We start from the raw sequence: 12,882 nt of genomic DNA on the forward strand, positions 1-12,882 counted from the left end.
TTTTTATATTTTTCTAGCTTGTACTCTAAGACTGAAATTCTAACCAATCTCTGAACATTTAGTTTTGGTTCCCTCCAAACTGTTCTACTCACAGTGCCAAGGAGAAACATACACATGCACACAACAATAATAATAAATAACACTTACTTAGTATTTACCATGGGTCAAGTGCTGTTCAAGGGACTTTACATCTTCCAACTCATTTAATCCACACCATATGGTAGGTGCCATTACCTGTCTCCATTTTACGGACAAGGGAACACTGAAGCATACATAATTTAAAGGTTCTGTCCAGGATATGAAGCCAGTAAGTGGCAAAGCTGGGAACTCAGCAACTTTAGCTTCAATGTTAGTGTTCTTTACTACTGCATGATGTTACTCTACAATGAAAATAATCCCTTATGATTTAAAACTCTTCAGTGACTTTCAAATTGTTCTTAAGGACTAGAATCTTTAAATTCTGTGTGGAATATTCTTCCCTTCTACCTTGTGCTGCTAAATACTTTTAATCTTTTATATGTTTCCTTAATCATTATTTCTTTAGGGAATCCTTCTCTCACATCACAATTATTAATTCCTTTGTAGCATGCAGCTCTCTGTTAATAATATTTATCACATATGAAATTGTATATATTTTTTGTGATTTTCAGTTAATTTGTGTCTCACCGTAGAATAAACCATAAACAGTATTATTTCATCTGTATGTAGTACAGTCATATATATGGTACTCAATAAATACTTAAGTTTAAAGAAGGAGGGAATGTAGTAAATTCTTAAGAGTTGAAAAGTTCTTGGAGAAATATTTCACGACAATGTTGCTTCCACATTAGGATTCTATTTTATACTCTTCCTCTTGAATTATCACTTATTCACTGTTTGAAGAATTCCAGAGGTGGGTAACTCTACCTCAAGAAAAGTTAATTTGGAACAACTATTAGAAAATTCTTTCTTAACTAGAGCCAAAATATGGCTTCTTATCAATTTTACTCCTATGTTCTACTCTTCATTTTGGGACTTCTTGGCATATGTTCTCGGCCCTTTTCAAATGGCATATTTGCAAATATTTAAAGTTATGTTCCCCTTTATGTATTTTTTTCTCAGTCTAATGATATCTGCTTACTTCTATTTTATGACATAATTTTTATAATTTTATTTATGTGCTTTGAAGTCATTTAAAACATTTTTCTTTTTGTTAATGTCCATTGAATTGATTTATTACTTTCAGCCAGCATTTTAAAAACTATGTTCAAAGTTTGTTGATTGGTTCTCCTTCCTCACTCTCAAATAAGTTTTGGTGTAAAAATAAGTAATAAGTTTGGTATAAGTTTATAGCAAGGATTGGTTCTTCCTCACCCTCAAATAAGTTTGGTATGAAAACATAGTTGCATATTATATTATTTTCTTGGAAATTTACATTATAAAAGAGCATATTAAGTTTCTGAGAGGCTTTGAAGTAAACTATTGGACATCTTTAACCTAGTGTTTTACAAATATATATAATCATTTTTCTGTGGAAACATGCCAGATTTGTAGAATTTTTAAGAATATTGTTAGAAAAAGATATATAAAGGCATACATTTGTCTTTATATACAGATTGCTTATAGCATATGCTTGCAAAGTCAGAAGGCTAATGTAAAGAACATGGCACTTTGTTGCTTCATGAAATTCTGTCTTTTTTTTTTTTACTTCACAAAAATCGAAATATTATGTCAAGTGATTAGAATAACTTTTTTTTGTGTTTTCTGGAAGAAAAAGAAAATGAAGGTAGGAGTAAACATTTTTGCATATATTTATGCCAGAAAGTGAAAATAATTTTTTACTATAACACATTTTTATTAAAACATGTTCTTCAGTTAAGCTTGCTGTCTTTGAAATATTCTGTTTTGTTAGAAAGCACTCAATATTTTTATTTAGAAAATCCAAAAACCACAATGAAATATGAAGAACAATTTGCAATTTAAATGGATTTCAAATGTTAAAACACTAAGATTCCACAAGAAATGCATTTTAATAAACATAGAATTTAGAACTTATAAGAATACAGTGGACTATATCTAAAAACAACAGCTACAAGAAATGGTAATGAACTAGAAATGACTACAGTTTCATTATTTGATATTAAATAACAAGAATTATTTAGTGATTAAGTATTTGATTCATTCCATACCCATCCTCAAGCTAAATATCAAACTTGTACTGCCGAAAGTTACTGAGCAATCTGCAATTATTTTATTATGATTACAATTAAGAAATATCTTATTTTCTCATTTTCTTCAGGTCATTCTCCTCCTGTTTGATTATTAATTTATACTGTAAATTATGGTATCTGCATAAGTAATTTTAAAGATACACAAATATGTTCTTTTTATTATATAAGAATATAATTGTGTTATTTAGTGTTAATAAGCTATGGAAGAGACCAAAATACAACTATCTTTGAGTTGATAAGCTATCTTAACTCTGTGTCTGTTTTATTAATTAAAAGAAAAGCAAATTAATGCAGACTGTGCTGCATGTAACTGGCAAAAGCATCTTTGAATAGAAAAAAATACACTGCACAAATGAAAATGGTGGCCGAGAGCAATGGGGAATATGACTCGTGTCCTAAGCCTACTAATGGTAACCACATTTCATGTCAGAAACATTAGCTCATTAAACTAATTTTAGATTTGGTGAGAATGTGTTTAAATAATGACAGCCTGCAGAAGTCTGAAGCAGGTCATTAAAGCCATTGGGACTGGTGGTTTGATTTCATTTCCATCCAGACGGAGGTAGCGAAGATGAGGTCCATAACTGAAGGAATCTCGTTCTGCAGGCAGTGTGGATGGGCTGGGACATATTACAGAGACATTCACACCTACAGAGACAAAGAGCATAGATGAATGAATTGGAACACAAGAGAAACTAACAGTGGGAAGACCAAAAAACTAATGCCACAGTCCTATGGAGGGCTTAGTGGCCTAATACTGGAAAATGGTGGTTATACAAAACATTTGCATCAGTGAGAGATTGTGCCTATCTGCTTCATAAAAGTAACCCCAAACAAATGTTCAGCAAACTTACAGTCATCTCAGTCCATGTTCTGCTACTTAGTATAGAGCACTAGTAAGGAAATACTGTTAAGATCTGTGATAGAAACAAAGCGGTATAAGACATCACTTGTTTTCTAAACTTGCAGGTAAGATAAAGCACATTTAGATTGCTGTAGGTAGGATTGAGGGCATCAGAGGTGGAGACAACAATTCAGATTTGGGACTGAAAGAATGGGTAAGTACAAAAGTGGATGGATGGATCCTGGATGGGTAAGTAGAAAATCAATCTAATATAAAAGAAAATGCTTGAAAATTACCTTAAAAGATGCAAAATAGTGTACATAACATGATTTTAAAAGTACAATTAACAATACTTACATAAGCAATACAGAAAACAAACTTGAATCTTCATCTTCAAGTTTACTTAATTGGAAACAAAAATTTTGCCAAGAATTGAATTGACAAAGAACTCAAGCCAGAAAATATCCCAGCAGCCTTTTCACATGGTTAGGATGGGAGTAATTGTGCACCTGCCTTGGAACAAAGCCCTTGGCACCAATGACTAGGCTGAGAGTTAGGAACATCCAGGAGAGAAGGCCAGTTAAACTAGCAAAATTCAGGGAAGTCTGTAAAAGCTGATTTCAACCATGAATCCATATATTGCCTTTAAATTCCTTTTCAAAACCATTCCAAACAAGAGATCTTCCCTGATTAGACCCACTGAACTTGGGCAATGCCCCTCCTCTATGGTCTATTGTTTTATACAGACTCATATTGTAGTGAAAAATTTTATGTTTCCAGCAAGGTTGCTTTGCTTTGAATTTATGCCATTTTGTAAAATGAATTTAATAAAAATAATGACTCATTTGAATAGCAGTTTAGTTGTTAAAAAGTCAGGTTCTCTTTTTTTACATAAATTCACGTATCACCTGATCATCTCACAGGCTTTATCAGGCAATAGTATCATTCTCCCTACCTGGGCATTTGTGGAAATTCTGGTTCAGAGAAATAAGGAAATGTACACAATGTACTTCAGCAAATAAGTGGCAGAGCTGAGACCTGGCCTATTCTTTCTATTTCTACAATGGGTCTCTTCCCCAAGAGAATATGTCCCTTTCAATGTGCAATCCCCTTATCCTCATCAAGCTCATGTCCCATAATCAGTGTATGTCTGAACAAATGAATATAAAAAAGAAGTATTCTAAATTTAATTACATTTTCATAAATTACACTGTTTCTCAGGGAACACCAGAAAGCAATGTAGTTGAGTAAATAACATTTTTACCTAATCTTAAATCCCTGAAAGTTTTCAGAAGAATAAATATTTCCATCATATTGCTTGAGACAAGTTCACTGTCTTGTAAATTTTGATGACTTTTCATAGAAGAGGTATGTTTCTTGGAGAATACTTTGTTACAGCCAGAGTGGATTTGTGGCAAGAAGAAGCAAGTACTTAAACAGTTTTGACACAGTGTGATTTTATTATGTCAATAATTCCCTCCAGGGAAACTCTTACATTTATATTCTTAAATATTGAAATTAAAAAATTTGATATCTACATTAAAAAGTAAGTAACTAGATTTCTCTTTGTTGCTGTTCTACTGATAGAATTTTCTTAAATTTTGCATTCCTGACACTGAAGGAAAGTATTGTTATTATACTGTATGAGTGAAAACAAAAAAACACTTTAGGCTCAAGTTTTGGCTATTGCATTTACCCTTTGTCCTTGGGCAAATATCCTCCCCTAGCTAATGTTCAGTTTCTCTTTCTTCAGAAATTCCTAATAATATCACACAAGTTTCTTGCAAAGATTAAATAGTAGTTCTCAAATCGTGAGCCAGCAACATGAATACTATTAATAACTGGGGACTAAACTGTTAGGCTCAATCTCTGACCTAGCAAATCAGAAATTCTGGGGGTGGGAAACAGCAGCCTGAGTTTACAAGATCTCCAGGTGATTCTGATGCACACTAAGATTTGAGAATGATAGAAATATATGATAAAACACTTTGATAAAACTCTAAAAGGTGGGTCTATACTATAGACATAACACTCTATAAACTAAAGTCTTATACTTCTCAACTGTGTTTTAAATGTTGCTACCTCACTCTTAAACACCCTAATTCACAAATTCTCAGGATGAAATGCCTAATTCGTAAGCAAGGGCTCTATGTGGAGTCACTTGAAGATTACTTCCCACATCAATTGTACGTGGGGCTTTTAAGGAACGTACCTGTAATATACCTGTAGAAGCACAGAACACTCGTCAGGAAAAATTATGTATTTGGGATAATATTGTTGTTTTTCTGATTCAGTTAAACAGATTTGTCTCTTAACATTTTTTTTCTGTTGCATCTTTTGTTTTTGACTACAGGATTAAACAATACATTTCATCACCATGGAAAAATAACCGCTGTGGTGGCAAGCTGCCATTTAATTCCTGGATTGTAGGCTCAAGTACACTGTTATTTAACTCCCCCCACCAAATAAAAAAAAAAGTATTAAATAACTGAGCAGTACCCAGTGGAAAAATAGTCTGTTCCTATAAATTGTATGTTTATGTGATTATTTGCTTAAAAAGCTTTAGTGAGTAATACCCAGGCAGCACAACCTTTTGACAAACTATCTTTGTTATTCTCCTACAAACTATCCTGACTGAACCTCACTTTTGGAATGCATTTTCTTAGGTTGTCCTGGAGAAATCTCCCCAAAGTTATTTTTAAAGGGTCTACTCTGAAGTTGAAGATGCATAGATAAATGTCAGGCCATCGTACCCCTGTGGCTGGACCCATTTTTACACCAAATCCAGCCTGGTCTCATGCATAATTGTGAAGAAGCCAAGTTTGTCTCTAATGTGCCCAACATCTGCTTTCTATAATCACTTCTTCTCTTGATGATGCCTCTGCCTCCAAAAACTTTGCGTTTATCTGTCACTCTCTTATGAAAAGTTCTTTCCAGGAAAGAAGAGAGTATTCTACCTGTCTAATGCCTATAAGTCCTAAAGAGTTGCCAGCTACCAGGGAAATTTCTTTCCATTTTAATTAATAAAGCCTTAAACCATAGTAGTAGTTCTCAATGTGTAGTTCCCAGAATATCAACTGGAAGGCTGTTAGAGATGAAAATTCTCAAGTCTCACTCTACATCTACTGAATCAGAAATCCTGGGGGTGGAGTCACCAGCCTTTACACACTTTTTTGAGACTCCCAATGTAATTAGGGGAGTTTAAGTAGAGATTCCAATTAGGAGAGTTTCAGGCATCAGCTGTCATATAGTGTTCAGGACAGAGATGCCTTCCTAATGCCTCTTAAGTCATATTTTCTTTATTACTAGTTGTGAGGTTGTTTGTGCCTGATATGGTTTCTTAAATAAACCTACCCAATGGGGCAGAAATATTGGAATCTCCTGGAGTAAAAGAAGATAGAGGCATTTGGTTTCTCTAATGGATAAGAGTCCTCTGTAGATGACTCAAGTCCACTTTTTGGTCTTCAGTTTGAAGATTTGGGCTTCTTGGTTCATTAAGACTCTCTGTGTATAGACAAAAATTTAATACTGAAAATTGAAAACACACTAAAAATCTAAAGGAACATTAGTGGAGGAGGGGGCAACACACTTGCTCTTTTTAATGAAGATAAAGATACATTTAATGACCATGAGCCCTTTAGTCAAAGACATACCCTGCAGGTTACTTACTTTTAATTTTGTTATGATCAAGGTGAAGGTGCTGCAGATGAGCACTGATTCGGGGAACCTTTGTGAGTTGATTGTGTGACAGTTGAAGATCTAGAATTGATGATACATCAAATCCTCTTGATGGGAGACCCTCATCTGATAATTTGTTGTGATTTAGTCTCAAAAAGGCCACTTTAGGAATCACATTAAAATAATTTTCTGGTATTCCTTCAATGGAATTGTTGTCTAAAAACAATTGCATTGTATTGGCTGGTAATCTTGGAGGCATATTCTTCAGGGCATTCTTGGCCATGTTTAGCTGCATGAGGTTCTTGAGTCCTTTAAAAGTGTCTCTTTGAAAGGCATTGTCCACTAATTTATTGTTCTGTAGGTCAAGAAGGGTCAGGTTCTCCAGATTGCTAAAAGTCCCTTGAGGAATTCTGGACACCTTATTTCTAGCTAATTGTAATTGTTCTAAACTTCTTGGCAATGGAGAAGGTACCTCCTCTAGCTCATTATCTTCCAGAAATAAGAAGAGCAACTTCTTCAGCTGGCTTAGGGCTCCTTTTTCAATTCCATAGTTGGTTATTTTGTTCTTGTTTAGATTTATCCATCTTAACTGGGTGGCATTCTCAAATGGCTTTTCAGGAATGGTTTCTATCAGGTTGTTTTGAAGATAAAGATACCAAATTCTTGAAGGAATAGCAGGAATTTCTTTGAGCCCTCTATTTTCACAATACAAAGCAGTAGGAAAACTGGGTGGGCAGAAACATTCCACGGGACACTCGAAGTCATGAATAGTCCAATCATCTGAATCGTGTACTTCATAGACCTGCCTCACACTTCTAGTCCACACAGTGTCTGTTATGAATAACACCCACAAGATGAAACAGATTGTGCCTGCCATTATAGCACCTACAGAAAAAGGAACACAACCGTTAGATATTTGACGATCTTGACCCTTAGATAATTTTATACATCAAAATGATCAGGAAACATTGCTTCTTCAGGGAAGAGGTGAAAATACGTCAATATTTCATACACAGATCTTAATTAATATATATTAATTAGTAGGCACCATATGCAAAGCATTTTGCAAACATTGAGAATAATTCACCAACTTGTAGCTTTCTGGTTGTAACCCAATCACAATAAAAGCTGAGAAATGGAAAGAAAATTTTAGCAGCTGTAAGTGTTTTTCCATTTCAAGCTATTTAATTTAAAGAACTGAACTGAAACCAGTAGTTGAATACGAGAGTACAAAAAAGTGATCTTTTTAAAACTCAAACTGGGAATCCGTGTTGTTCCTGAGAGGAAGGCATATGCTTTTACTTTTACTCCTAAATGAGGAGAACATCTGGATGAGATTCCCTAGGCCTTTTGGCCCTTGAACCAAAGGAATGAAGAGATCAAAGAAAATTTTAGCACTTTATGGTGAAGGAAGGTTCTAGGATCTGAATAAAAGTGTGATTAATCTGTTATTCTGTAGCTCAACTTCTTAGGTAAGTTTTTTTTGGGGGGGGGACGATGTCTGTAATTTTAAGCACACAATTAAGCTGTTCAGCCAAGCTACCAAATTATCAATTCTCTCTCTCTCTCTCCACTCACTCTCAGAGAATATATATATTCTGTCTCTACATATGTGTATATATGTATATATAGAGATAGAGTTTATTATATAGAGTTGAATACATTGTGATGTATAGCACAAGTACTTGAGTATTGTATTCAACTATGGCATTATTATGGTTGATAAGAAACAAAAACAACCAAAAAACGTATTTAGGATATGGGTAGAGAATTTCTTTATATTCACATTATCAGTGTGGATAATAGAAAGTAGGTTAGCATTTACTAATATTTGGTACGTTTAAAACACATAAACCCTCCCCACTGATCATCAAAGGTTATTGGTACAAATAATTATTCTAACAGGAAATATACATATGTAATATATTTTAACCATTTATTTATAGCATAAATATGTTACATATATATATTTATATATATATCAGTAACATTCTGACCAATGTACATTTATTGAACTGATGGATAATAGGACAAAATAAATTTTACTGATTCCTTAGGAAAAGATAAAGTCAACTTCATTTATGAAATGCTGATCATTCAATTTTGCCATTAAATTGCACAAAACAAGTGCAGAGCTGCTTCTGCAAGCTGTCAAATTTTCTAGGATTGCAGAACGCTGCTCTGGCCATGTTCCAACAAAGAAACATTATTTTTTTTTCTTTTTCAGAATAGGGTTTTGGTTTAGTTATTGAAGTTGTAACCCTGCATCTGTTGAGTAAGTACTTTGCATGCTTAACTTTAAGAGTTTTTAAAAGTGCAAAATAGTTTACCTTGCCTTCCAGGAATACACCGTTGAGTCCTGTGTCTGAGTCTGAAGTTTGCTAAAAATCACTTAAGAGAAAAAAAAAATCTTTGACGAAAATAATTTGTTTTTACTTTAAGCTGTCAAGCCTGCTATGAGAAACAGTGAAACCTACTCGTACCATTCACCATGAACACCTTTGATCTATTGTTTCCACTTTGACAGGGCTTCAGAAGACTGCTTACCTCAGCCTTCTTGGATCTTCTTCTTCCTTTTCTATTGGTTACTGCTTGTACATGGTAATGGATTGACCCAGGCTCCACTGTCGTGTTTTTTATGAATCCTCTGTAATATATATGCACTAGTATATCCAAATTTAACCCCTCCAACAACCACAGAATCCCAGTGCCTACACAAGCCAGCAAAGGAAATTCTTACTTTAATCCTAAGAACCCATAAAAAAAAATTCTAGACAATTTTCATTCCTAATTCACAGTTCAGTTCATCAGTACATGTTGTTATGTACTGATATCCAGACCTTATTTACCAACAGGCAGCTGAAGGCAATTTTAATTTCAAGTATAACAAAAAGATATTTTAAAAGATTTTAAAACATTTTCCCTAGATGATCATTTCTTAAAAATTGAATACAAATAATTAAAAGCCAATGTCTTCTGTTTATATGGACATATTTTATCTGTTTCTGATATAAAATAGATGCTGTAAAGTGTTTGATTAAGGGAAAAATAAATAAATATTTGTATTTGAAAAATTTAAACGTGGTATCTGGAAAGTGCTACCTGATTTTGTTGCTAATCTTGGTATTATGCTTTGTTTCAGAGAAATAATTTTTGTATCCCTAATTGTTAAAAGAAATAACAATTTATTCCAAGTACCTGCTAAGGTGGGATAATTTTTTTATTCATTATAATATAACACATATTTTGCATATAGTCCCTTATGAGACATTCTGTTACACTGCTACTTTTTTCTTTAACACATATCTAAACTAGTGTGTCCTCCACTTCTGATATTTGATGAAAAAAAAAATTATGCTTCTTGAGAAAAGATGCAAACAAAAAAATATCTCATTTAGGTGTTATTCTGTAGATTGATTGTTACACTTTTGTTTTTCAAAATCTGTCTTATTTTAGCTTCAGTGAATGCTATATGACTCATTTAACAGCTCACATGAGTATTGTCAAAGAGCACGGTGAAGAGGAGTAAGCATTGGATTCAGAAGACCTTTTGTGAACCACCTCTTTCCTCTCTCCTAACCATACAAGGGTCAATTAGAGTTCAGTTTTGTCATCTATAAAACAGTAATGGATTGCTTCACAGGGTTAGGTCTAGTTTGTTATAAACGATTACAGAAATAATCACCTTACTTTGGAATTAGCCCTACACTCTCAACTGGAAAATGCCTTCATATTTAAGGGCTTTTGTAGATTAAGATCTTATTTTGACATGATTTCTTACTAATCCTATAGGTATGTAGGTGTACTCACATCACATTTTAAGAAGACAACCAAGTGTTATTTACTTTCTCATAACAATTGTCTCCTCTCTCTGTTGCATTTCTTCTCCCTCTCTTTTCTTTTCCTAAATCCTCGCGATTTAAACAACAGATGATCTTCAAATCTGCATAGTCCTCTTCCAGCTATTGTCTTACTGTTAATTTTTTTAGCCAAACTGATTTTAGTCATTTTATAATTTTCTTACACAAATGTTGCTACATGTTCATTGTAGGAAAATTAGAGTAATATACTGGCTGCCTCTAATCTGTTTCCTCTTCACCATTCCACTCATGATCTGCCAACCAAAATATGACTTCTAATTCTGCTTCCCTAAAATGGTTCTGACAAAAAATCAGCAATGATCTTCACATTTACTAATCTGTTGAAGTCTTTTAGTGTTAAGCACACTTGGCCTTGGACCATACTGACCCATCCCCTTTTATTAAATGTTTGTCTTAGTTGTTCTGACATCACTCTTTCCTAGTTTTTCCTCCCATTTTCTGGTGACTTCTCTCTGTCTACATTCCAAAGCTCTAGTTCCTCTTTGTAACATTATTTAAGATTGTTTCTAGCATTTGGAAGCCTTTGAGATTGTGTCCTCTGCTTTACGCTTTTCTTGCTTTATACACATTTCCTGCATGATTTTATGGTTCCAACCATCTCCTCCATCATGATAACTCCTGAGTCTGTACCTGCAACCCAGCCACTAGAATAAGACCTGCTTTCCAATGTGTGTGCATATCTGCTTTCTAGATATCTCCTATTGCATGTCTCAAGGGCATATATGTAAAATGAAATTCTCTGTCTCCTTTTACTTCTAACTGCTCTTGTCATTTTCTACTTTTGAGACTTCTGTCATATTCAGTCTCCCAAACCACAAATCTGGAAATCATTCTTAAGTCTTCTCTTTCATTCTGTGCACATATGATAACAATCACATTTTAAATACTTTGGGAGACATGATACAAATAAAAATGATCATCTACAATGCTTGCCAAGTTTGAACATCATTGTCTCCAGACTAAAAACATAGAATTGTTTCCACTGTCAGGATAATCACTATCTGTGTCTTGATTTTTTCTATAACATTCTAATCTACTTTTCTTTGATTATTGATTCCTGAAGAGTGGATACTTTAGCTCTTCTCCTGAACTGTTTAAGTTTAATAAATTTCAGAAGTTAGTAAGAATGTCTGAGTCATATGAACTGATATAAAAATTAATAAAAGACTCTGGCTAGTCCTATCTGATATTGCGAAAAGGTAGAAAGGAATCTTAAAGTTTAATAATGTGGCTATGGCACTATCTAGTGACAGTTTGATATTTTTAAAGTCTATGAGGCTTTGCACATGGCAAGTAGTCAACAAATGTTTACTGAAGGAATAAATAAGCAAATAAACATATAAGACACTTGCATCACTTTTATAGCCATGAGTTTTTGATCAGCATAATTGTGTAAGTAGGAACATAATGGAAAGCCTTAGATATTTGGGTTTTTTTTAAAATGTGAGTTTGAATTTTCCTTTTGTAACTTAGTAGTTGCTTGGCCTTGCATAGGCCATTTCACTGTCATGAGCCTAAGTCTCCCCATGATATACTTGTCCTGAGAAGTGCTCGAGGTCATCTGAAGAGCAAATGAGATCATGAAGGTGAACATGTTGGATAAGTATAGACAACTTTCATAGTGAAAAAATTCAAAGCTCCCGGGATCTTACAAATCATTTCTTCAAGCTCTTTCCTTTCACATATGAGGAAATGATGCTAGAAATTTATTTCAGAAGAGAATGTGCCTTGCAGAGATAAATCCTTCCAGAAATCGGAGAGGAAATAAAGCTGCTGTTCTTGTATTTTTTGTAACTTCCTTTCTTTCTTTCTTTTTTTTTTTTTTTTTTTAGCATTTTTTGTTTCAAGTTTACTTATGTTGCTTCTACTTCTTCCTACTAAAAAGGAAGACACTTTGCTAAACTGTCTCTCACTAAGGAATTAAGCTTGTCACGTTCTTGAAGATTATTGACATTTAAAAGAGAAGATAATGCATGAGGGGATAAAAGACATGAAATTTCAAATTTGCTGGCACTTGTGTCTGACACATCTGTTTTCGGCGATGGTTGGATGGACTCCTTAGGTGCTCCTGGGAGCTTTGTTTCTTTAGAATTGATTGAACTTATGCTAAGAAAAATAATTTTCTCTTAATAATCAATTGCAGCTTTGTTTGACTAAACTTTGTTATATAATTTTTAATATAAAAGGAATCCACTAAAATATATATCTAACACACTTATACACACACATATATAAAATCTTAAAAGGTCAAAGTAAGACATTTAAAATG

General features: G+C 33.7%; 1 protein-coding gene across 1 annotated transcript; it reads right to left on the reverse strand.

Annotated features, from left to right (window-relative positions):
• Positions 1-1,830: 1,830 nt before the first annotated feature.
• On the reverse strand, positions 1,831-9,680 carry KERA (keratocan). Its single transcript, XM_025402832.1, has 3 exons — positions 9,063-9,680; positions 6,724-7,617; positions 1,831-2,858 (listed from the first exon to the last, which is right to left on the reverse strand). The coding sequence occupies exons 2-3, from the start codon at positions 7,607-7,609 to the stop codon at positions 2,686-2,688; spliced, it is 1,059 nt and encodes a 352-aa protein (XP_025258617.1). The 5' UTR covers positions 7,610-7,617; positions 9,063-9,680; the 3' UTR covers positions 1,831-2,685.
• Positions 9,681-12,882: the final 3,202 nt, after the last annotated feature.

The sequence above is a fragment of the Theropithecus gelada genome, chromosome 11, assembly GCF_003255815.1.
Source record: "Theropithecus gelada isolate Dixy chromosome 11, Tgel_1.0, whole genome shotgun sequence".
NCBI lineage: Eukaryota > Metazoa > Chordata > Mammalia > Primates > Cercopithecidae > Theropithecus > Theropithecus gelada.